The sequence below is a fragment of the Lissotriton helveticus genome, chromosome 1_1 (genome assembly GCF_964261635.1).
Source record: "Lissotriton helveticus chromosome 1_1, aLisHel1.1, whole genome shotgun sequence".
Lineage (NCBI taxonomy): Eukaryota > Metazoa > Chordata > Amphibia > Caudata > Salamandridae > Lissotriton > Lissotriton helveticus.
The window spans coordinates 249,108,227-249,134,882 of NC_136057.1; the positions used below are offsets into that span (position 1 = coordinate 249,108,227).

General features: G+C 44.8%; 1 protein-coding gene across 1 annotated transcript in view; it reads right to left on the reverse strand.

Annotated features, from left to right (window-relative positions):
- The window catches only part of LOC144790060 (acyl-coenzyme A amino acid N-acyltransferase 2-like), a 40,487-nt gene extending 18,359 nt beyond the window's left edge, over positions 1-22,128 (reverse strand). The window contains exons 1-3 of the mRNA XM_078665355.1: positions 21,789-22,128; positions 12,853-13,371; positions 2,021-2,223 (exon numbers count right to left, since the gene is read on the reverse strand). Coding sequence (XP_078521481.1) covers positions 2,021-2,223; positions 12,853-13,315 — 666 coding nt within the window. The 5' untranslated portion in view covers positions 13,316-13,371; positions 21,789-22,128. The remainder of the gene's footprint in view (positions 1-2,020; positions 2,224-12,852; positions 13,372-21,788) is intronic.
- Positions 22,129-26,656: the final 4,528 nt, after the last annotated feature.

Consider the following 26,656-nt stretch of genomic DNA (forward strand, 5'->3'; position numbering starts at 1 on the left):
CTGTCTATGTTGTCTTTTCACTCTCTCTGATTCTTTCTTCATATTATTGTTTTCTGCTGTTTTTTGCTAGTTTCCCTGTTGAATTCTCTTCTGTCTTTCATTGTAGTACCTCCCTTATTTCTTTCTTTCCTTTCCTTGCACTCTCCATTTCTTGATTGTCTTTTATTTGTAGCCTATCATTCCTCTCTTACTCTCTCTTCCTCCCTCAGCACCCCCCTGTATTTCCCTACCTAGATGCATCTGTTGTTTTCCTCTGCCATTGTCATTCTTTCTATTCAGTATTAGCTTTGTTTTTCAATTCTCTTTTCTTTCCTAGCTCTTTCTTGTCCCTTGTCATGTCTCGCTCACACTTTGTTTTATGCTCTTTTTTTACTACTTCTCGGGCTCTCACTTTTTGTCACACATGCTCTCAAGTTCTGTGTTCTCACCTTTGCATCTTTAATTATCTTTCCTGTTTTCCTTTCTTCTCTCCTGTTTTATTCTGTTTCATTAGCTCCCTCACTTTCTCTCCCTCTCCCTTTCTCTGTCTCTCGTTTTCTCTCTTACACTTTTGTTCTCTCTCTTCTCTGTCTTTTACTACCTACATTACCAGTTGTTTTCTCTCCTGTATTTTTTTGTAGTATCTATGTTGTTTTTAATTCACCTTTCCTTACTGGCAGTCTCTTATCTCTTCTCTATCCTTGATTTCCCCCTATTTTTCTCACTTGCTCACTCTCGCTCCTCCTTCTGTTCCCACTTGTCTTTATCAGTTCTTCTCCTGTTTTTGCCTGCGGGTTGCCATTTTTCTTTTTTTTTCCCCTCTTTTTCTTTCTCTGCAATCTGTCTCTTATGCTATCTTTAATCAAACATTCGTCTTGCTTACTTTCCTCTCCACCTTTCATTTCTTTCCTTGTTCTTCTTATTTCTTCTTCACCCTGCGAATGTTCCATTCGGCTCCCCAACTGTTTCTGCTCCTCTTCCCCTTCATTGAGCTATCTGTCTTCTTGTGCTCTATGCTGTTTTTGTGCTACTTTTTTATTGTCTTTCCAATGGTGTTCTTTTTTTATTATGTACTGTTCTATGTATCCCTCCATCTCTATTTCCCTTCTGTTTCTCGCTCCTCTATCTGTCTTCTGTTTATTTGTTGTTTATCGCTAATCACGTATTTTACTATTATCTTCATTTTCTTTCTTATACTGTTTTCTATCATTCTTTCAGTTTAGAATCAGTCGTCTCTGAGTAATTTCCCTTCTTCTCTGTGTTTTACTCTGCCATTTCTATCCTTGACATTTTGATATGTTTTTCTCCATTTACTTTCTCTACTATCACTTTATTTCCCTTGTTCCTCTCTTCTGCACAAGTAAGCAGCCTGAATTACTCCCTTTTATTGTGATGTACCAGCTACAGAGGCCTTTACACTACTGTTTTTGTCTGTAATTTCCTGGTGTACTGTCTTGTCTCACTCATATAGCCTTTCTCTGATTTTGAAATCTGATACAATTATTGCCTTTTCTTTATTCATTATCCTTTCAATATATCCTTTTTATACCTGTATAATAATCCATTCCATTCTCTTTGTTTTGTTATCCTTCTTGTCCTTTACTCTCTTTATTCGTTAGTTAGTTCCTTATTGTTTGCATGGTGCATTTATCCCCTCTGCGTTTCAACTTATCCTCTACTTTTAATAAATTCCCTCCTGTTCCATTTCTGTTTTTACTTCTCTGTTATCTCTCAACTTTCCCATACCGTCTCTGTTAAGTTGCTTTCCTGGTCAATCTCATTTCATCTTCTCTCTGTCCTTCCTCGCTCTGTTTTTACCGCCTTTCTGTTTTCTCTGATCCTCCCCTCCATGTCTGTCTTATCTTTCCCACCTGTTTGTATATTTTCTCTCCCGCTCTTGTCTCACATTGTTTTCACTTTTCTCTGTTATTCTTCTACATGCCTTCTGCCTCTATCTAATCTTTCACCACAAGCCTGTCCTTCTCCTTCCCTCACAGTGTTAGTTTTGGGTAAATACAATCAATGGCCCTGTTGCCCAGACCTTGGGGTGGGCCAGCAGGAGATTAGCTGCTTCTTCGAAGTACTCCAGGTCCAGCTCCTTTGCTGATTTGGGCAGGTCCTCGTAGCCGAAGTATGCCAGCGCTAGAGTGGCATAGCCACGGCTAGCCAGAAGACTCGCTCGGTACTCAACCAGACCACCAGTGCCACCGGACATATCGATCACTCCTGGAAACTTGTGGTTCCCTGAAAACAAGAACAAGTGTAAGAATGAAACGTGATAACTCTCATGATATATCTTTGCAGTCTAGGAAGATCCCCCGCTCTCTATAGACTTCATATTGACCAAGTCCTGATTGTGCACAAAGTGTGAGCTTCAGTTTTTACCATCTACAAACGTGTGGTGAATACAAGAGTAGATTAAGCACAATAACACAGTGACTTGTTCTTTCTCTTCCATTGTGACAGATGCTAAATTTGGTGCTACACCCTGGTGTAACCCAATACCAACTGTTCTGCACCATGAGATTTTATCATACAATATGCTAGAAGTACAATATGCAAACACTGGACAACAATAGGACATTAACTAATGAAAAACTGTAAATGTGTCATATGGTCCTGAATTGCCCTCAACAATTCTGGTGACATCATGAACCATGAGGCCAAAAGCAAGCCCGTCTGAACCTGTCCACGCCTGGACCGTGCCCAGCACCAGGAACCCGGCCCCCTGCTTTCCCACAGATACTCCACCGCATATCTCTGTGCCCTGAACCCTGGACTCAACAACAACTGCTGCCTGGCATCGCCTCGTACCACAAAGGGACCTTTCACCTGCGCCCACTTCTGGTACACCTCCACCCCAGCACTGTCCACCACCGTGGCAACCACAGTCACGCCAACTTGTCTGCCGAGACCTACCCGGAACAACTCAGCTGAATCCTGATCGAAGCCAGATAGCTCTGCATACACGCCACCGAAGTCTGGGACACTATCTCCTCCCTCATCCACAACGTAACCTTCATTAGGGAGACCTGGATCACCCCTGCATTGGCCCCTAACATAGCCATCGCAACATTGATCGGCTACAAGACGAAACACAGGTGGCATTGCCATGGTACACAAGAAATTGATCACCTGCACAATCCTGCGACGAGACCATGCCAATCATGAAACACATGAACTTCAAGCTCCGCACCAAACAACAAAACCACCATCAAAGGTACCCTCGCTTACAAACCACCAGGTCCGCAAACCGGCCTCAGCGACGCAATCGCCAAATTCATCACCCAGCTTGCTATAGAATCTGTACAATATGTCTTCCTGGGAACCTCCACTTCCAACTTGAAGACCCCACCGACACCAACTCCACTGACCCACTGATATGATTGGACAACATTGGCCTCAAGCAACTGGTCACAGACCCTATGCACATAGCAGGGCACATACTGGACCCCAAATTCACGTCCAGCAATAGAATCAGATACAGCCATTCCACAAAACTCACCTAGTTGGACCACTCCATCGTACACTTCACCCTCGCTGGATCCCCTTGTATCACCCCCAACTGCCACACTGTCCCGCTCCACAGCTGGGCCAAGGTCACTGAGCACCTTTGATTTCACGCCCACAGCATCACACAGCCCAACACCACCAACAACTTGAACGCCTGGATCACCTGCACTGCCAACCGAGTAAATCCCACTAGAACAGCTAAATGCACAGATCAACCAAATGTACCAATTGGCACCTTCCGAAGCTCAGCACATCGAAACGCAGATGCTATTAACTGGTGAGAAAATGGCGCACCAGCATGAACCACACTGACCAAGCCACCTTCAAGTTCGCCCTCATCAACTACCACCACCAGCTCAAAGCCACAATAAAAAGAGGCCTTAACTGCCGAATAGAGACCAGCACCAGCCAAACCAAGGAACTCTGGTGACAATCAGAACTCAGACACGCCCCAGCGCCAAATGATCATGCCCACAACCTTGGCATTATCCTGGACAGCAAACTCTCCATGAAACGTCAGGTCAATGCTGTCTCCTCAGACTGTTTCCACACTCTCCGCATACCCGCAAAGTCTTCAAGTGGCTCCCCTTCAGCACCAGGAAAACGGTAACGCTTGCCCTATTCACCAGCCAGCTGGACAACGGCAACACATTCTATGCGGGCACCACCACTGAACTCATGAAAAGACTCCAGACTATCCAAAACGCAGCAGCAAGACTGATCCCCAACCGACCCAAGAGGAACCACATCACCCAGATCATGAAGGACATCCACTGGCTCCCCGTCCAGAAGAGATGCCAATTCAAGCTTTTGGGAAGAGGATGTAGCCCTATGGCTAGAGCGGTCAACCTCGAATCTGGGGAACCAGATTCGAGTCTCTGCAACGATGCTCAACATCCTGTGGTTCTGGGCAAATCACTTAATCTCCCTGTGCCTAACAAAATGAATGTGTCCTTCTGTAATGACACTGGTGCTCATCTGAGGCGCTCTGATACCCGATGTCTTGGGTCTAGTTCGTGCTATATAAAACTCTTAAACAAAAAAAAAAGCTTCTGACCCACGCTTACAAAGCCCTCCACGACCAAGGGCCCGCTTACACGAACCACTGCCTGAATTTCCACCAACCATCGGGAACCTCAGCTCTGCTCATCTTGCCCTCGCACAGACACCACACATCCGCTGCTGCCGCTCACGAGGATATTCTTTCTCCCATCTCGCCGCCAAATCCTGGATATCCCTCCACCTACGCACTTTACTCCCACTGACCCATTTCAGGTAGGGACTCAAGACCTGACTCTTCGACTAAGACCCGCAGCACAGCGCATGGATAATCTTTCAGGTGATAAGCCACGCTATAAAAACACCTGATTGATTGATTGAAAGGTTGAGTGGTTTGTAAATATCAACCAAATTCTAAGATGGCAATAAAGGAACATATTACAATTATCTGCTATATACCTTTATGTTACAGGTTTCTTTCGGAGCAATTAGCATGTCAACAATCTTGTTTTACCAACACTGAAGATTTATTGAAAATTGTTTGTAAAGTACTTAACTAGACTGCTGAATGACTGTCCATAGAGACACATATTTAATTATGTAGTTAAGAATAAAGGACTTCAGGTAAAAATAGTTTTTCTATAGAAAATACATTTTTGCAATAGAAGTTAAAGTTCTGCTTACAAGGCAGTGCTAACAATGCGCACTGATTGCAATCAAATATAAGGCAGTGATTATGTTCAGGAATTGTATTGATTTACTGTTGACTTTGTGATAGTAAAGCTTTCCAGTGCCCTTCATTAACCCCTTCGCTGCGGGGTGTTTTCCCCCCACTGTGAGGGGGGGGGGCTGCGTGCAGCGCCCCCATGCTGGTGACGAGCTGAGCCTCATGAGGCAAAGCGGAGCTGCCCTCATGACGGGCTGAGCTCGTCACGGTCGCACCTGTTTTTAGAACGTTCAGCACAGCGGGGAAATTAGCCCCGCGTGCGAAGGTTCCAACGCCCGTGACGAGCTCAGCTCGTCATGAGTGGAGCTCAACTGTAATCCACGACGAGCTGAGCTCGTCACCAGCATGGATGAGGTTAAGACCTATAATGATTCATGCAACGGAGATTTTGACTTTACCCATATGTGTTTCCTTTGCTATGGTTTATTGTTAGTATAGTATTCCAAAAAAGCCCCATGTCCGCCATCTTGGTATAGTAAACATACAGAGGGCATTCCAGGATGGCTGCCATGGCATACATATGCGACCAAATGTGTGCGGATGCACAGGATGTCATATTGGGATATGCACATGTTCAGAGTCAAAATGCTGCCACTTACAGTGAGAAAAGCCAGTGACTAAAGCGAATTGACCAACTTCCCCATCCTTTATGCTGCAGTGGACGAAATTAAAATGTGAATGACTGCCTAACACACCAATGGACAAGACCGCTGACTGAAAGCCCCTCTTTGTATCCTTATATGTATGTGTTTTTCAGTGAGGAATAGATCTGAAAACATAAACATGGAGAGACTCTAGGTCTTATCCTAAAAAGTGTTCTGATCTGTGCATGAAGAGGTTCCATCTGTTTGGGCACTTAGAGGCAGATTTACACATTTTTCACACAGGGCAGCAGGCAAAATTGCTGCGCTATATTCCGTGAAAGGAAGATAGCAGAAATGCGCAATATTAGCTAAGATACAATTACATTACATTAAGGAATGGACAGAGAAGAATACAATTGTTTTCATTGTTTTATGTGTCACCCATGTTGATAATATATGCATAGCACTTTTGACTTCACATATCACCATAAGTCACTTATTCTGCACTTTAATCACCTCTCGCTGTCTATGTAATGTTTCACTGACAGCCATATTCATTGTCTGTTGTATATTATATTCTAGTAAATAATTTTACTTTGGTCTAAATTGCATCGCTTCTGTGGTGTGTTCCCTTCTATCCCCCTTCGTTCTTGAAAATTGTTGTTGAACCAACGTTTGAATTGTAATTGTAATTAATGTCTTTGGAATTTGAGAGTTCAACCCACCTGACGGGAGCTATGAAAATGCAGGCATGAAAACACACACTGCTTCCCCCCAAAAGAGAGCAAGCAAAAACAGCTGCTTCCTCCGGGCGAGGGTGCACATTATAGTTACCTTAGGGCATACCTTATCGTAACTTGAGATAACTATAACTGATACATTTCAGTGGTTTAAAATGGTATTTTTTAACTGACATTTTAACCTAAGTATAACATCCCTTTAACCTTATGTTTTGTCAGTGAATATTAAATATATATATTTTTTTTTTTCCTCTGTCTCGTTTTTTCAGTGAATTATAAATATATATATATATATTTACATATATATATATATTTTTCTTTTTCTCTATCTCTCGTGTCGTTTTTTGTTTTGCTTATAACTTTGGTGCCATTTGTAGAATATTCACAAAACGATCCCCAAAAAATATCGTCCACCTCAGCTCCTTTGTGGAAAGTTTCAGGCCGAACCATGAAGAGGAGTCAAGAAAACGTGGTGCCAAAAAGCTTTCTTCATGCACTTTCCTTAGGGAAATTAGACAATGATACAGAAATAATAGCTGAACAGAATTATACCAAATTTAACATCAAGATAGATCTTTACCATAAGTTGTGCTTTTTAGGATTTGGTGTCAATCTGGTAAGTAGTTTTTGAGAAAGTAAGGTTCGAAATGTATAGATATCTAGCAGTGTGGGACTCTTGTAGGGCCTGAAAATCAAAAGATCGGATTTGGTTGGCTGCCTGCAACATCAGCAAAGTAGTTGAGCAGCCAGGTTAGGACTTGGGAGCTTAATACCTGTGTCCTGGAAAAAAGTAAATACCATATAGGGGCCAAGGTAGGGATACCGAGAGGTCAAAATTAGAAACAAAAATGTAGTACCGCCCATTTCTATTATAATCCCCCTGGAGTGGCCCACGGTCAGTACCACTGGGCCAGTGCATTCATTTATACTTAAAATATGGGGAGGAGGAGCCAAGTATAATCCCTGGGGACCCCACCTTACCTCTGGCCTGTGCAATTTGTTTTTTTAATTAAAGTATATCATTATGGATTGGGGGGGGACTGTGTGTGCCTCCCCGCAACTTTTGCCAGGTATTGGCCACAGGAACCTCATCCCTTGGAGCCGACAAGCATGATAAGACTTCTGCTGTGCGATACAGAAATGTACCCCCTACCCACGAAAGCCCGGGCAGGAAACAGTGCATTGCTCCTGGTGCATGAGCAGAAATTCAGGCTGCTCCTGTAGGGCAAGAGCGCATTCACTATTGCTGGCTGGAACTGGCACCCAGGATGAGTTTTGGCTGCGAAGTCCGCAGGGCCATGAGGACATTGAGCCACCACCTGCAGCCCTCAACTGATACAAATGTTTTAGGTGTCCTGGGTGGGACTGAGGCACTCACCCAAAAAATGCTTAGCCGGCTTCCACTAGCACCCATCCTGGGAGCTGTCTGGGGGTCCGCAGACCACGGGCCGTGGGTCTCCCCCCTCAGTCACCACATTATGATGAGGTGTAGGTTCCCTGGGTAGCCGCTCATAAAATATTCATTGCTCTAGATAGTTGCACCCCATAATTACCTGCAAGGGGTTTTCCATTTATTCTTTGTTGTGGTGCTCCAAGGAGAGACACTGGCACCACAAAAGATTTATTTAAATGGTATAGGAAGCTGGAGGTAACGCAGAAGGCCCCGCCTCTGCCATGAACTTTTAAACAGTAAGTACTGGCGGCACTTTTGTATCGCTAGAACGTCACATTTTTTACATTCTGGTGGCGCAATGTGCCACTGGCATATTTATGAGGCCACATAAAGCCATGTTACGTGAATTTTCATGGCCATATGAATATGTACCCCTTTCATGCAACAACTTGTGTGAAAGGGGCGTTACATGGGTGTTGCTGCAGCCCACATAGAAAGAGAAAAAAGCCTCTTGTGATTCTTTTTGTGCAGGCGCAGGGGAAAAAACAGGAATGCACCGTATGTAATGGATACAGAGCATTCTTGCCCTTTTCTTTTGCTGTAGGGCAGCAGTTTAAAAGTGTGTATATAACTGTTATGGTCAAGTACACGGCTGTAGAAGTGCATGTAATGATGTAAACATCATGTCACTGTTCTCATGTGAGAGTCATCATTGAACACTGGGTGTCCGGTAGAAGGATGATATTGGGAATTTGGGATAGCAATGCCACACACAGCTATAAAACGTATTTTGTTAATCTAGGGTTAACAGTGGCTGCCAAACAATCGCACAAATGTAGGGTATCATGAGAACATAGGCTGTCTTTGAGAGTTTCTCATAATCTCAGATGGGCCCTGTAGTTGAAGTTGCCAGGTAACTAGGGATTATGCGAAATGTGGAAAGACCTCATGCGAGTGTACTCTCCCCCTGAGGACTATGGCTATTCAAAGCAGTTGAAATCTCCTGCTGAAAATGAAACCATAAATGAGGACTCCTAGGAACCCCCGCAAACTCATCTGCATTGTGCTTCAAAATTCATAGCTCAGATCCACCCTCTTCAAAGCATACATGATCTCTCTGTCCAACACCATACGCACACACAACATCAACATCCTCTCCTTCACAGATGATACAAAACTCATACTCTCCCTCTTGGACAAGACCCCCAACTCAAGAGACAAGTTCACCATCTGCATGACCAAAGTTGCTAACTGGATGAAAGTCAACTTTCTCAAGCTCAACTCAGACAAGACAAAAGTGGTAATCTTCTGAAGAACACCCTAACATAGGACTCCAAATGGTGTGGGTGTGGGTTGGTCAAGCTGAGACACATACCCACACCCAGAGCCCATGCCAGGAACCTTGAAATAATCACCAACAGCAAACTGGATATGAACGCACAAGTGAACACCGTCGCTGCATACTACTTCTACACCCTCAAGATGCTGAAGAAGGGCTCGTAAGCAACACTAGAAAAACTTACTCATGCTGCAGTCAACAGCAAATTGGACTATGGGAACACCCTATACGCTGAGATCACCAAGCAATTCAGTAGAAGACTACAAACCATCCTGTACTCGGCAGCCAGAAGTCACATCACACCACACCTCAGGCAGCTACAATGGCTCCAGACAACAAACAGGCTCAATTCAAAATCTTCACACAGAAATTCAAGGCACTACAGAACTTAGGACACACCTACCTGAACAGTGGCATCTCCTTCCATCAGCCACCCAAACACCTCCACTCCACGGGACTCCGACTCGCACAGACCCCATGCATACCCAGAACCAGATCAGGACGGGCTATCTCTTACATCACTCCTTGAGAGTGGAATGACCTCCCACTCCACATCAGAGCCTCCTCCTCTCTTCTTGTACTTCGAAAAAAGCTGAAGACCTGGCTTTTTAATTAACCAACCTACCGTAGGTTGGGCTAAGCACACACACCTGCTCAGCATCAAGATAGCTTTGTGGGAGAAAGTGTGCTTTATAGATACACATAAAAAACCATAACATGTGGTAAATTCATATGCAAGGTCCTCCCCTTTTATAAGTGCAATCTCAGGGTCGAACTCATAATGCCGCAGTTTTTATAGCCCCTGGAGTCACCATAAAGGCCCTTCTGACTCTCTCACTTTGAAGAAATACAAAATATGCTACTGAGGTGTATTTCACTTTCTCCCCTCTTGGCATGAAGAGGGGCAACACTTGTTATGTGTTTCCCTTTTCATCATCTGTTCTTGTGTGAGTTTCACTCAAGAGTGTCCTGCCATCAATCATTGGGCTGGTGTCTGTCAGTGAGGCACCTACACACCAGGTAAGCAGGGTGCAATCCTGAGTGTGTGGGCAAGAGGGAGCTCATACAGTTATAGTGGATGAGATGGATAGAGGTCAGTAGCATTTCAGAGAAGTAAAAGAGATGAAAAGCGACTCAGTGACATTTCATACTTGGGCAGTAGAAAAGCGGGAAACAGATAACGTTTTATTAACCCCATGCGTGCGGCGCATTTTCCCGCTGTGCGCTGACTTTTTCAAAAACCCGCGGTTCATGACGAGCTCAGCTCGTCATGAGCCTACGAGAGGCGTAACTCATGACGAGCTGAGCTCGTCATGAGCGTCCAAGGGGTTAAATGAGGATAAGCAAATCTCATCCGTTTCAGAAAGGTACAGGTGAAAAGTAAGACCTCAGAACATTTTATACAGTGAAGCAAAGTAGCATTTCATACAGGGATTACAAAATAAGTGAATTTAGTAATATTTCAGACAGGTGCAGTGGATGGGATAAAGCTTCTTATATTTTATCCATGTAATGGTATGGGGAGCTCATACCAGTATCTCACACAGGTCCAGAGGGTGAAATAGAGCTAAGTGGCACATCTATTGCATGTACAGAGGAAAGGGAGCTAAGAAAACATGTTACACAGGTACAGAGGGTGACGTTGAGCTCAGTGGCTTATTGAATGTGTGTACAGGGGGTAAGTTGCTCCGTAAAGCATATTATACACATACACAGTGTGCAGTAGGTCTCTGCGGCACATTGTATCCATGTTCAGAGGATAAGGAGCTCAATAAGGCACTTTATACAGGTACAGAGGATGAAGTAGAGCTCAGTGGCACACCTGATGCATGTACAGAGGAGTTGGTTCTCAGTATGTCATACAGGTACAGAGGGCCCGATTCACAGAATGAACTTAAGACTCAATCCTAAACTTACTACTATTTTGGTATTCACAGAATGCACTTACTACTTTTGGTATTCACAGAAGTTAGGATTTTGTCTTAAGTCTGTCTTAAGTTTGTCTTGAGACAAACTTAAGACAAAATCCTAACTTCTGTGAATACCAAAAGTAGTAAGTTCATTCTGTGAATGCCAAAAGTAGTAAGTGTATTCTGTGAATACCAAAATAGTAGTAAGTTTAGGATTGAGTCTTAAGTTCATTCTGTGAATCGGGCCCAGAGAGTGAGGTCGAGCTCAGTAGCACATTATAAGAGCACTTTTGATAATTAGAAAATAATGTTTATTATGATGTGTTAAAGTTAACACAAGTAGGCAGTAATTTAAATCACCAGGCCTCAAGTTAGCATCTGCTGTGCCTCAGCTTTCTCGCACTGACATGCACAAATCATTGTAAAATGTGAGACGCTGTCCTTCATGCATATTTTCTCTCCTGTAATCTTCCATTTCAGAAAATGAGAGAAATTTTCTTGGTGACGTTTTTCTAGTATTGTATAAAATGTATTACACCGTAGAAGGAAACCATTTCAGGATGTACTAGTACAGTTACAATTTAAAGTCATTTGCTCGGGCGTGTTTAGTGGCCTGTTTATATCATGAGTCTCTTATTGTTTGGTGTTGCAAAGTTATTGCCTTATGATCTAATGATTAATTATACACACAAAGCAGGTAATCCTAAATGATTCTTATTTCATGTGTGATGTCTTTACTAATGATGATTTGTTGTTAGTTCTATGATCTCATTTCACACAATGTCTAGAGTGTGCTTTTCACTGTCTGAAAACCTATAAAATACGCCCTTTCTGGGATGTATGCCAGACTTTTCTTGCATTTCAGATTGAGCAATCTCTGTGTCAGACTGTTTATTGATTCTATACTTAGACTTTTTCTTTACCTTAGAATTGAATTGCCTATTTATGTGATTGGAAGTAAACCTTATGTTGATCCTTTCACATTTGTATTTTTGATTGATTATTGATAATAAATTTAACAAATACATTTTTGCCTTCTTTAACGACTCTTAATTATTTAGTAAACCTTTATAAATTTGACTTTGGATTTTGCCCTGTGTAGGTTTTCTTTAATGGCAAGGGCCCACTGTCCTGTGGGACTCACAAGGCCTCAATACTGTGACTCAATACATTGAACCTTTTAGTTAAAACATTGAGAACATCTAAAGCATGTACAGAGGATGGGTAACCTCAGTAAGGCATGCCATTTAGATACAGAGTGTGAGGTAGAGCTCTGTGGGTCACCTAATGAGTGTAAAGAGGATGTTGAGCTCATTTAGGCATGTCATTCAGGTACAGAGTGTGAGGTAGAGCTCTGTGTGACAACTAATGAATGTAAGAGGTTGTTGAGATCAGTAAGGCAGGTCTACACAGGCACAGGGGATGAGATGGGGCTCTGTAACAATTAACTTCTACTACACTTGTCTTTTCTATGCCAAGAAACTCCAATCCTGTGAACCAGCAGTCAAAAGGAGATGCCCTAGGTTTATACCAAAGAACTCTACATGTATGTGCACTTATACATCATATGTACTCTTATCTCTGTTTCCAATGTTTTCGCCAACGGTGGGTGACGCAAGTGCCCATACCTAAAAATAGGAATACATATGTTATAACATTTGTGTTCACCTGGTGGAAGGAAAAGGGCGCCACGGACTCTGCCGTCCTTGATAGGTATTCTCTGTACCCCTGGAGTAGCATACCACCTCTCTACTGTCTGGCTGGCCATGGGCTGAACTTCATGGCTCGGCACTGTTTGGAAGGAGTCGTAAAGATCCAGTGTGATACGGAAAGGACTGCCCATGACGTCTCGCTTCACAAGCTGACGGTAAGGCTTCTCTGGTTTGAGGAACCAAATGAGACCCATGGGCACCACGCCCCTGTAATACCCTCCTGTGGCACTTGCTTGGTCCAGGTCCAGCTCCCCATCCTCATCCGCCCTGTAGAATGCCTTGGAGCTGAACGCGACTCCCTTCTCATCAGTCAGCGATGCCTGGAGGGTCACAAGCTGGCGGGACGAGAGGCCGGAAACACGTATTCTGAGATGCTCATCCGCTAGGGAGACCTCTGGTGTCACAATGAGACGCGACATGGCCAACGATCAGTCCTCTGTCAATCTCTCAATGGCAGGTTCTTCAAAGGTGGAATCTGCAGAGGTTAAAAGAAGGCTGATTAGGCTTGAACAGAAGTGACGAGCCGAGCACAATGAGAATATGAGGAGTGTTGGGAATGGTGTAAACAATGCAAAGCCAAGAAGTATAAAGCTACCTTTATGGTGATGCTGTTATGCATAGGGCTTACTTACACACTGCTTTGTAATTCCAATGGAGGCAGTAACAGGAGTCATGAACCCCATCAGAATTATTAATCCATGGTAGATGTGTGGATCAGGTGTCCTTCACCCAGGGGCTCCATTTACAGAAAGCATATGTAACAACCAGTAACTATGCCTCCAGTGTTACTGAAGTGAAGGAATGAGGGAGCAGAGGAGGTGTAAATAAAACCATGTTGTGTCTTAATGAGATCCTGATTCTGTAGCCTTTTTTCTTATTATCTTATTAGTAGCAGGATCAAAAACTGCTTGGATAGCTATTATGATACAGAGGTCAGCATGACAGTGCCACGTAGGCAGGTATACACCCCCAAACCAGCACATCTGGGATTACCTGGAAGTAATTAAGGAAGCAAGCAGTGGCTGATGTCTTGGTGTGAGGGTGTTGGTAATTGTGTTAGGGTGTTGATAATGGTGAGAGGGTGTTAAAAAATCCTATTACGAGTACCCCAAATTGGATATTGATATTTTCTGCTTTTAGCTTTTAATAAAGTCTGATACTCTGTGTTTAGAATTTACAGTGTGCGCCAAAAGGAATCTTTTACAAGTGTACCCGTGTAAAATTGCAAATAACATGGATTTTGGTGCTTTCCATACCAAATGTGGGAAGCAGGCTGGATTATTGCAACTCCCTATATTTGGGGCCCCCTTGTACATTCTTCAGGGGTTGCAAAGAATCCAGTCTGCAGCAGCTAAACTGGCCTTTGGTAGGCCACGGAGTTCTTCTACAACCTTGGCTCTGAGAGAGCTACACTGGCTGCCTATTAGGGTAAGGGTCCACTTTAAAGCTCTGTGTCTGGTTTTTAGAGCAGTGCATGAGCTAGGTCCTGTCCCCCTACAGGAAAGGTTTACATGGTATCGTCCTACAAGGCAGCTCCGCTCCTCTAGTGTTGGCCTACTGACGATTCCCCGATTTAAACAGTCTAGGTTAGGAGGAAGGGCTTTCAGCGTGGTTGGCGCCCGTTTGTGGAATGAACTCCCTCAGAGCCTCAGACAAGTTAACTCCCTGTTGGAGTTTCGCAGGAACCTAAATACCTGGATCTATCCCAAGGCTTAAGTTCCTGTCCCTCTCTTTTCTCTCTGCTACGACCTGTTTCCACTCTGGTAATACCATATTAGTCTGAAGCGCCAGGATACCCGTAGGGTGACAGTATGCGCTATACAAGCTCTAAAATCAATCAATCAAATGTCACATATGCCAATGTTGAAGAAGCATTTTTGCTCTGTTAAATTTCAGATGAGATTAGTTGAATTTACCTGGGAAAATTAAGGACATGCGGTAATTACCACATAAGATATAAGTGCAATCCTCGTGTAAATGGGAGTTTGCGCATGCAGTGGAAATTTTTGGAACACTCCTTATCAGAGTCTGAGAGAGTACCCCAGTTACCATGAAGATAACTTTATCCTAGTGCCAAGTCCTAGCTGTTCCCCAGTCTCACAATGAGGGTAAATTCACCATAGAGCCCAAGTCAAATGGCATGCCTGAATTCCCAAGTGTCCAGGTGCAGAAAAGGTTGTTGTGAGTGTGTTGACCGTCACAACCTTGGATTTCAGAACTGATAGGAAAGCCCTCAGCATCCAGATTTCCTTCATTTCCAACAGGTTTGTGTGGAGGGATGCATCTGATTTGTCCACAATGTGCCTCCTACCCTTACTCTGAAGAGTTGGCGGTGGCTAGCTAGGTTAGGATGAAGAGGCATGCCACCAAGGGGGTAGAAGCATGTGACCCTCATCCCATGGTTGGTATGGGAGTGGTATGACATAGTCTCACAGCTTGTTCCAATGCTCCACCAGATCAAGTGGTGAGAAACACAAGTAACACAGGGCTAAAGGTGCCCACCTGTGTTGTTGCTAACACATATAGGGGCATATTAACAAGGGGTTTATAAAAATATCGCCCTATCAACAACAGGGTGCTAACATGCAAAATCCCATGTTAGCACCCTTTTTCACTACGCTTCCTTTGCATCTCTAATGAGATGCAAAGTGGGCGTTCCAGAGCAAAATAATAGGAGAAATGTCGCTAAGCGACATTTCTCCTATATTCAAGCTTCACGCTAACCCTGTTAGAAACAAAAAAAGCAGCGCTACCCACGGTTAACGCTGCTTTTTTACGTCTGCTAATTTTCAGACTTAACCATGTAATCCAATGGGAGGTGGATTACATGGCTAAGTCCACCATGGGCTATCAACAAGGGTATCCCTATCCTTGTAGTTTTATCGCTGCATTACCAGCGATAACCTCCCAAAAATGCCGCTATCGCTGGATTTTGCATCGCCTAGGCCGTTAGCGTTGTTAATAACGCGATAACCAGGCGATATTATCCAGCGATAGCGGGCGTCAAAAAAGTTAACGCTAAGCGCCCTTAGCATTAATTTTCCCTGTTCCTTGTTAATATGCCCCAGAGCTCCTAGTATAGAGAGAGCAGAAGCTTTAGTTCAGAGAGAGAGGTGTGTGCGTGTGTGCATGTGTGTCTGTGTGTGTGTGTGTGTGTGTGTGTGTGTGTGTGTGTGTGTGTCGTGCTCTACTAACCAAGGACATGGCTTAGAAGGGGTCGAGGATTGAGTTGTATCTTCAGTTTGAAGTCTCAAGGGCAGCAGTGATAATTGATGAGTTTTACACCGGGGAGGCTGGTGAGCTGTGAAAGGGGTGGGGCGTAAATATCTTCTTCAAATTTCCACAAGGAAGTGGCTGAAGCAAACAAATCTGACTTTAAATATGGGTTCATGGGGGTTTATGCTTCTTGTGAACATCTTGAACAAATCATGTAAAAATGCAGCGTTTTACCGAACAATTTTCACAATACATTACCTAAAAATACAGAGGGTCTGAATGAGCAGTGATGAAATATTCTTATTATGTCTGTCATATGGCAGGCAAGACTCACTCACCTGGCGTATGTTGGGCTCATTCGCCAACCCCTCCAAGTCCCCCAGAAAACTTTCATACAAAATATGGCAAAACAGTGGATTTTCAGCATAATTCAATTATTGGCTAAAGGGCTAAATGCATTACAAACTGTCCCAAAGAAATCTGATTATGCAATGCCACATGCCATCTTTTTCAAATCATTTTTCCTTCCTGTCTCTTTAAAGCTTACTCTCAGCTATATGTTATCACTTGATTTCTAATTGGGAGAGGTCGGGTGGATGAATGAAACATTCTCAAATCTCACAATCACAGGGGGTAGGAAGCAGACGACAAGTCCTTCAGGCTTTTACTGTAACGTCACTGTCAAATTATTTAGAGCTCACAGCATCAGGCAGCAGACTCCTTACAGCAATCTCACATGCTGAAGCCTCAGGTGCAATGATAGTAACAATAATATCACTGAAAGTTTAGCAATATAGAGGAGCCTCCTGATGTGTCATGGAATAACAACTCTATAGCAGCCAGTGTCCTCTGGTACGAAGGAACCACAATCACAATCTTTGTATCTGAAAAGCAGCAAGCCACTTTCAGAAAATACTGGCATTTCACTATCAAAAGACACGTTTCATTTTGCACAATAATTTTATTCCCACAAACAAAAGGTTATTTTCATGATAAAGGGCCATATTTTTTAGCCTTAAATGGATGGTGTCCTTTCAGCCAAGAGCTCCCAGGTAGTGCTGTCATTTAGCATGACTCCGCCTTTCATCATCTGACCCTGTGGGTCTGAGTTTGTGGTTCTAAGCACAGCATTGGCTCTGGGCGGAAGCACAGACTCCAGATTGACAAACCGGGAGGCTCTTGCACCTGCAACTCACCCAGATGCTTGCGGCATATAGCCGCCCTGCTGTGCACACCTAGCTGCTTAGGATGGCACAACAGGAAGAGGGCGCTACAGACACACTGGGACATTATTTAAAGGAGGGTTGTGCTTGGGCCATCAGAGAATGGCAAGTGCCCCAGTCCTGGAGGATTTTCAGCCTTCCACCTCTCCTATATGTTCTCCACTTGTTCTTATGCGGTCACCTTATACGGTCACCTACTCTAGCGAATTTCATTGAGCAGAACGCCATTTTTGATCTGCCAACCCAGGCATAGCACTGAGTCTGCGCTTTTGGTTGTGTCGGAGGCCATTCGGGGCAGCTTGGATGTCGGGGACTCGGCGGCACTGGTTCTTTTGGACTTTAGTGCCGCATTTTACACCGTTTCCCATGACATACTCCTGAAACGCCTCCTGGAAGTTGGGATTGGAGACATGGCCTTAGCATGGATTCGGTCCTTTCTTAAAGATAGGTCCTTCCAGGTTTCAGTTCCTCCATTTAATTCCCAGGAGTTTGTCCTGCAGCGGGGGGTGCCACAGGGCTTGGTCCTAAGTCCACTTTTGTTTAACCTGTATGTTAGACCGCTGGCGGAGGTGGCAAAGGGCAGAGGGCTGTCCCTGGTGTCATATGCAGACGACACCCAACTGGTAATTGCTTTCTCTAAGAAGTGCAAAGCCAGTTTGGGGAAGTTCAAGGACGATCTCCTGGCCATCTCAGACTGAATGGCAGCGAATTGTTTGCAGCTTAACGCCAGCAAGTCGGAGATCTTGTTGTTCGGCAAGGACGGGGAGCTTTGATCTGAGCAGTGCTGGCGGGATCGTCTCAAACCCGCCCCAGGAGGTTGTGAAGAACCTCGGTGTGTGGTTTGATAATGGCTTGACCTTTGATAAACAAACAAAAGCCGAGGCTGGGGTTTGTTTTGGGCTGTTGCGTGGTCTAAGACCGCTGCTGGGTTTTTTCCCCTCCCAAGGTGCGCCAGACCATTGTACAGGCTTCTATCTTGTCCAGATTGGACCACAGTAACTCTCTTTACTTGGGTGCAAATAAGGCGAGTATCAAGGCGGCTGCAGAGGGTTCAGAACGCGGTGGCCTGGCTTTTGGTTGCACTGCCTAGATCCTGCTCAGTGGCGCATGTGCTCCCTAAACTCCATTGGCTATCGGTTGAAAAGCGCATCGAGTTTAAGGTGTTATGTTTTTCTCATAAGATTCTGACACATCAGGCTCCAGCAGAGTTACTTCATTTGCTGGCGCCTTTTGAGCCGGGGCGTCTACTACGCTCCGCGGATCTTGCACTGGCCCACATTCCGTGAGTCTGGAAAGCGAGAGCCGGAGGTCGCTCCTTTTGTTACCTGGCGGCAAAGCTTTGGAATTCACTTCCAGTCTTTATGAGAAGCACTACGAATCATCTGGCCTTTCGTAAAGCGTTAAAGACCTGTTTTTTTCCTACATTGGCCGTCTAATTCTAGACCCCGCTCTCCTTGGTCTCCTGTATCTTAGTTTCTGGTTGCGCTGGGACGCCTCGTTGCTGAGGCAGCCATGCGCATTACAAATCCAAAAATAAATAAATAATGAGCTGTTTATGTGTTGTCTTTGTGCTACTGTTGAGATCTGTTGACTGTTAAGTTGCACTGTGGTTGTACTGTTGTTTTGCTGTTGTGTTTTTATGTTTCTGTTGTAGGGTTGTCTTATTGTGTTGCGTTATTTTGTAATAATTGTGTTCTTTCATGTTGTGCTGTATATGTTTTTTACAAACTTCAACAAACCTGCTGTTAGCTGCACAACCATCACATCCCATTAAAGGAGCAGATAATAAACAACATTTTGCAAACACTGTAATTGGAAACACCGCTGTAGCTCGATCATAAGATGCTCAAACCATCTCACAGATCATGCCTTAAAATCAGGGTCACTGGGATTATGCGGCAGGGGAGGGTCAGATTATGCAGCAGGGTTCAGTAAATTATGCAGCAGGAAAGGGCAAATTATGCGGCACAATGAGCCACATTTTGGAATAGTATTACTTCTTTATTTCATCAATTTATAACGTGGTAACTCTCTCTGGGTATTGGCTGCACCTCATTAGTACCAGTTTAACATCCAAATATAGCAATAAACAACAGAAAATTGTGCAGTCTAGCTTAGCCAAGAGCCTTCCACTGAAGGGCAACACGTTTCATCACATTTTAAGTGACTCGTAAACTATTTGAGCTAGAAACAAAATGTATTTTTTTGTTAAAAATCGCACATTATGCAGCAGATTATGGATTATGTGTCAAATGCGGCAAATCTACAATTAGGCGAAAATCGCTGCAGCCACATAATCGCAAAATTCCAGTGGCCTGCTTAAGATGCATTTCCCACACTGACTTTCAGCCTTCCCTCACAAGGATGTTGGATTGCTAACTGGAGTTTAAACAGACATGGACTAAGACAGCAGGTCTGTCTTTTATGAAAAGGGAAAATGCATTGTCATTCACTGGCCAGGTGTGGGTGGGTGAGTGGGTGAAAAAGAATGGGTGCGTACATGTGTACATGAGTGAGTGCATGGATGAGCAAAGGGGTGAGTGGCTAAATGCAAGGACGAAGAATGGATGAATGATTAACTGCATGGATGAGTGGATGGATGAATGGTTGAGCGAGTTCATTGCTGGATGAATTAGGGAGTGCATAAATGGATGAAACAGTGAGCGGCCCAGTGAATGGATGAGTTTGTGGATTAACTAATAAGTAAATGCGTGGCAGCTGGTGTTGTTCTTGTTTCCTGCCACAGCCCATAATGTGATTTGCACCATCACTTAATAACACTTAGTGCATGTTCAGATTTGCAGCATCAATCAAGAGTCCTTCGTGCATGTTCAGATTTTCCCAGTAATCATTAGTGACTGCCCAGATATGCAACATCAATGTTCAGTTTGCACCCTTAGTCACAGTTCCTCAGTGCATGTATATATTTGCACCATCACTCAGCAAGCCCAGGTGCATGTTCAGATTTGCACCATCATTCATGAGTCCTTAGTGCACTTTCAGATTTTCCCATCACGCACTGATCATTAGTGACCACTCAGATATGCACCATCACTCAATAATCCTACAGGAATGTTCAGTTTTTCACTTTCAGCCAGTGCTCCTCAGTGCATGTATATATCTGCACCCTCATGCAATCCTCAAATCTGTCAAAAACAGCATTGAAAGTATAGGCATCCCAGCTTTTTATCATAACCCGGCTCTTTTATCTAACATCTCCACAGCACACATAACAAATCTCTTTTATCAACATGCGCACAAGTCCCGACGGGGTGATAGGCGGGAAGAGTGCAGAGTCTACTTTTGGGCTCTACTACTACGCCCAGCACTTTAATTACAGTTTATTGTCGATAAAAGACTGAAGTTCTTACTTAAAAGGTTTTGACTACAAACCATACACTTTTTGGTGGCCCATCCCATCCTTACCCCTTTGTCATTGTGAGATCCCAGCCGAACAAAGCAATTTGCACTTTGCTTTATTTTGTACATTTTACCTCCCTCAACGAAGGCAGTTCCTGCGCTCCATATTGCATGCATTGGATTTTAGATCCCACATGGCAGCCTTTTCTAACTTACAGTGCCTTGGAATTGAAACTGTTGTTATTGTTGTTTTAAATTACATCTAAAGTTCCTTGAGCCTATGATCTACATTTTGAAATTGCTTGGTATTTTGCTGCCATTACACTATTAATGGACCTTTCTGAAGTTTTTATGGTGTATTTTCATAATAGTCTTCTCCCTGCCTTTTAATCATGTATGAACCCCTTTGTATTGTGTATTTTATGATATGACTGTTATGGCTCTTTAGAGCTAAAATAAAGAATTCTGATTGGTTGATGCTAAATGAATGTTCGGTTTTGCACTTTCAACCAGCGCTCCTCAGTGCATATACATATTTGCACCATCACTCAGTAATCCCTGGAGCGTGCTCACATTTGCCACATCACCCAGTAATACTACCTGCCTGCTCAGATGTCAGCATCACTCATCAACACTGAATGCATGTCCCGCTTTGCCGCTCCACTCTGTAACGTTTAATGCACCCAGCTCAGTAATGCTGTGTCTTCAGATTATCACCACCATATATTAACGCTCAATGCCTCCTCAGATATTCCCCATCAGCCAGTATCTTTAGAGCATGCTCACTATGTGTTCATCCGTGCTTTGAAACACAGATTTACCGTGTTGTTGGGAAACGTTAGTAATTACAGAGTTCTGACGCAGTAGTATGTAAGTCGCCTGCACTTGAGTTTGGCTGGAGAGTTTTTAGGCAATATTTGTAGTAAATGGTACAAGAAATCACACAGTAAACTTAAAACCTCCTACATGACTTAAATACAAGTGACACCGAGTTGAGGTTCTACAACCAGGTAAGGGGTCTTTCTTCAGTATGATACAACACCATAGTTTTCCTATCTGTAACCACCCTCCACACTGTCCAAAATGCTTTTACCTTTTTCCCTCTGGTCCAGATGGCCTTGGAAAGTCTGTGCGCTCTTCACAAATCCCTCTCTCTCAGCCGAGGTGAGTTCTGCTTTCTATGCTGAGTATGTCGGCCTTTGGCCAGGCCCTGTCAATAAGTTACCAGAGGCCTCTATAAAGGTCTATCCTCCACATGCCAACACTTTCAAGGTATCAGACAAGGTCCGTCGTTCACTCACACAATAGCTCCCTGTCAGTGCTGCAGGCAGCACGCCTGTTCTCAAACGTCCCCTTCGGAGCTGGTCAGGCCGTCTCTTTGCGCACAGCGCGCGAGCGCGCGGCCTTCGCCCCGTGCTCAAGGTCTGTCTCCCTGTTAGAGCTGATCACGCCACTTTTTACACACACTGGCTGCTCTCTGCCCTATCATCAAGGGCACATTATCAGAGCATCTCTTTACATGCAGGTTTGCAGCCTTCACCCTCGCCTCAAGGTCCCCCTACCAGCAGAGGCGTAGCTAGAGCTTGTGGCGCCCGGGACTATCCCTCAGCTTGCCGCCCCTTCGGGGGAGGGAGTGCGGGGGGCGGGGGGGGGAGGACGGCGAGCACTGGAAAGATGTCCGAGAGACACGTAGTATTGCCGCTAATAGTTACCTCGATCATGCAAGTTACATGCAAATACATGACACAGTCAAAGGCTACACACCCATTCTACTGTTCACCCACTCACACTTGTTCACTCACTCAATCATACATTCTCCTCTAACTACCCTTCCACTCATTCACCTAATTCACATTGCCATTCCCACTCACTGCTATATTTTCAGTCATTAAAATAGGTTATTGAAGACAGCAGGTTGAATTTCAGTCAACTCATGTTGTTTTAACAAGCTTTCGTCTATCCACCGTATCATTCTCACAGTCATCCACTCAGTTACTCACTCAACTACTCACTTAAGATCATTCCCCTACCTACCTACCCACATCCAACAATTATTTCACTTTCTCCCACCTTACATCATTCACTTACTCACTCATATTCACCCATCCGTATCAAGCTTCCTATGGTTATCCAACCAATTCATATAACCAGTCGTCTAATTTACCTACCCACACAGTCATCCCCCACATTCAGTTACTCACCCATTCACACTCTCATACACCAAACATCACCCATTGAGTAACCAACAATTTCATTAATAAAAAGCTACACTAAGTGTCGTTGTTAGTGCTTGTTTTATTCTCCCTGCAGATTACATCTAGTAATGTCTAATGCCACAACATTAAGCACATTTGATCTGCAAATGAGATAAAAGAACCATCTGTAGTTGTAACAGTAGATAGCTTTGTAATGACCCCATTTGTGCTGCAGAGAAGACAGCACAGCAGTTAGAAAGGAATAGATTTTTACTTTTTTCTCCAGCTTATTTGTGGAGTTTTTTTGAAGGAGCTGCTGATACGGTCATTTTACCTGAAAACTTAACGTTACCTCACACTCATCAGGATTTCTTTTTTACAGTTTTTAACTTTTATTTAGTAGAAGCTTGACCCAAAGGGGTTTTATGGCCCTTCACATGAGCGCCTGTTATGTTACACGAGCACATTTGTGTTGTTTTTTTTAGGCAGGGTTGACTAAGTGATTAGCCCAGAATCATAGAATGTTAATTAAGCTGCCCCCATGAACCTGTGGGAGAGGTGTGGTTCCCGGCTCCGGCGGCAGGTTAGCCCAGCACCATGTGACTCTGGGCAATAGCTCGCTTAATCTTCCCAACGGCCCCCCAGCGCCTAGAGACCCTTACGGGTGATTGTGCGCTTTACAAATGTGGACTTTACTTTTTTTTTACTTTTACCCTAACGAGGCTCTCCAGTTCCACAGTCTTTACATCACACTTTTATTAATATTGCCAAAATTTACAGCTTTTTGTGTGGCACGGTATAAAGATGAAAAAAGGTTTCAAGCCAGATAAACTTCACTAAACCAAGACGTCCAGAATGCAGGTTTGGACATTTCTCACCTCAGACAAACCTGTTCTACTTAGTGAGGCGCATTCCTACCTGTATAATAATGTTTCCAGTGCCTTTCCTGCTTCATAAGTGAAACTGAACTCCCCTCAATGTGCTGTGATTCTTGCACTGTCTGTCCCGCTGTATGTTCCGTTTCTTTATGTGACGCAGCTCCCACATTTATTTGCCTCCGTTGTTTATGGTGTTCAGGCAGCTCGCAGTGCCGTATCGGATGAGTTCTCAAATATGCAAGCTGCCACTAAGTATGAAAGAGCACGTCCTGGGATGTCCGTAAAGAAACACAATAACTCAAGCCTGAGTTGACGCCACAGACTGACGTAGTAGCTTTGTCTGTGGCGTCTTACGCATGCTTCCTAAACCCACCCTTTCACAGGGTGAGGTGTGGTCTGTGAACCTCGCTGGCTCCACCTCACCCAGTGGCGAGATACTGAAGGGTGGGTAGCGGGTATTGAGTGGCATTCAGGTGCATACACGCGTTGCATGCCACTCGAGTCTGCAGCACAGACACATTTAAACTGGGCCGCGGGCAGCCGCGGCACTGGAGGTCCGTTGCGGCCGCGGCTGCCTTTATAATTTATTTGGGGACAACTGTGTTCGTTCCCAAATAATTTGTAAGTTGCCGCGGCCGCAACGGTGTCCCTCATTTTCATTGCTTGATTTTGCTTGTGAGAAAGTGTCGTATTTATTGAAATGTCACTCGAAATTACACTGAAATTATGAAAATGTCACACATAGCATTCTGACGCCTTGGCAGCTATGGATAGATAAGGAGCTACAGTATAACAATTACTTAACCAGCATTATCTCGCACATTCCCTGTACCCCAGGTTGTAATTAGGCCCAGTAAAAGAACTGTGTTCCCAGAAGCACCTCACACGTACCTTGTTCTCCTGGGCACAGTCAGTCAAGCAGTACAGTTTGTAGTGAAAGCTGCGATCCCGGGGCGTGGCTTGGATGGCAACGCAGGCGGTTGCCTAAGTTCAAGAGCTCCGTACCCCCGGGTAAAAGAACGGCGAGCAACATAGCGAAAGGAGCCCCAATCCTCATGTGAAGCAGAGCGGAGGGTGTGGGAACACAAAGAGCAGAAGGCAGGAAGATCTTGCGCCATCATAGCAACAGGAAAGAAGGAAGAAAACGTAAAGATCTCTGAGAGAGCGATCAAGAAAGGAGGCGGACCAAGATGGCGGAGCACTGAGAGGGGCTGAAGGAGAGAGGGCGAGGACCGCGACACTGACACTGGCACCAGACGCGTCCGGAATCCTCAGAACGCTGGAAACAAGAGCGGAGGTAAGGGCAAAGGCGGCAGAGATCGCGGAAAGCAACATCCCCCGCAGGCAAGCACTGGAAGCTCCGATACAGGAGAAAGCGAAACCGAATCTGATCAGCCTAGGGCGGCCTTCTTAACAGCTGAACTACAACATAGGAAGCGGCGTCAGGAAGCGAGGCAAACAAAGCGCGCAGGCTCACAGGGCCAGCCCCCGCGTGGGCGCATCGGCAATCGGCAATTGGCAAGCATCAGACCCAGACCCCAAAAGAACTCAAAGAACTCAAACAGCTTAAAGACTAACAGCCACATACCGTAGTTCAAAGAGCAAAAGGCGGCGGCCATCTTAAGGAGGGCGTACGGCTGCTCGTACCGACAAGGGGTCAGAAGGACAGAATGAAAAGAAAGGAAAGCAAGCAAACAGGGGGTAGTTCTTGCGGTTTTGCCGAACTAAGAGCTCAGTGGCTAACACCGGCCGAAGGACGCACAAAACCCCTACACCCAATATCAACCGGACAAGTACGGCGGCCATCTTAAGTGGGGCAAACAACGCTGAGGCAAAAAGGGCGGCGGCCATCTCAACTGGGGCATAAGGCAGGCGCATGAACGAGGACAACACGTAGTTCGCCGGCAAGCTAAAAGTCACAAGCGAGCATCAGGCAAGGAGCCTGGCGGTGGCTACACAGGGGCAATAGGAGCGGCGCAATAACGTACAGGTGGAAGTGAACAAGCACAAAGCACCAAGAGACAGGCAACAAGAAACAAGTCACTAACGAGCGTGGTGCAAGGCACCGACAACACCTGGCAGCGGCGTATACACAGTCGATCCTAATACGCACAAGCAGGTCGCCAGACAGATCAGCCACACTGCCACCAAACACAGCCGCAGAAGCCCTGGCGTCCGGAAAAACAAGAACAAGGACAGTGAGGTGGCCCAGCAGGTTCACCTTTGGGGGCACCACAAAAGACAAAGATATAAGCACTACAAACAACAGCCCACCACAAGGGGTCCAGCAGGTAGACCAGCAAAAGAAGGACAGGCTGTCCATCTACCTGGAAAGAAGAGGTTTTGATAGGATGTCCGGCAGAGAAGACAAAGTGGTCAGCGACAACAAAAAAATAAGGAAAGACCTGGTTGACTCGCCAATCAAAATGAAAAACAACCACAACACTGATGCAGCAATGGACATGCTTGTCAAAAAGATAACGGAAGCCAATGACCTGGCCAAGGCCACCAAGACCTCTATGGACAACGTCCAGCTAGAGCTCACTGCAATACGTGCAGACCAGAACAGGATCGCCAGCAGAGTAGGCGGAGAGAAGAATAAGCGACATAGAAGACAAAGCAGTTACCACAGACAGAGACATACGATATATATCCAAGATATCGAGTGACATGCAGAAACTGCTCGCGGAACAGGAAGACAGAAACAGAAAGGGGAACATCAGGATCCTGGGAGTGCCAGAAGATGAGGAAGAGGCGGCAGGGTCATGCGCAGCATTACTTGAAACCCTAATCCCCAAACTGACAGGCCTCCATTTCGAAAGAGCCTTCGAGATAGATAAAGCATATAGGGTACCGGCCATGAAGCAACAGCACATGAAGGGACCAAG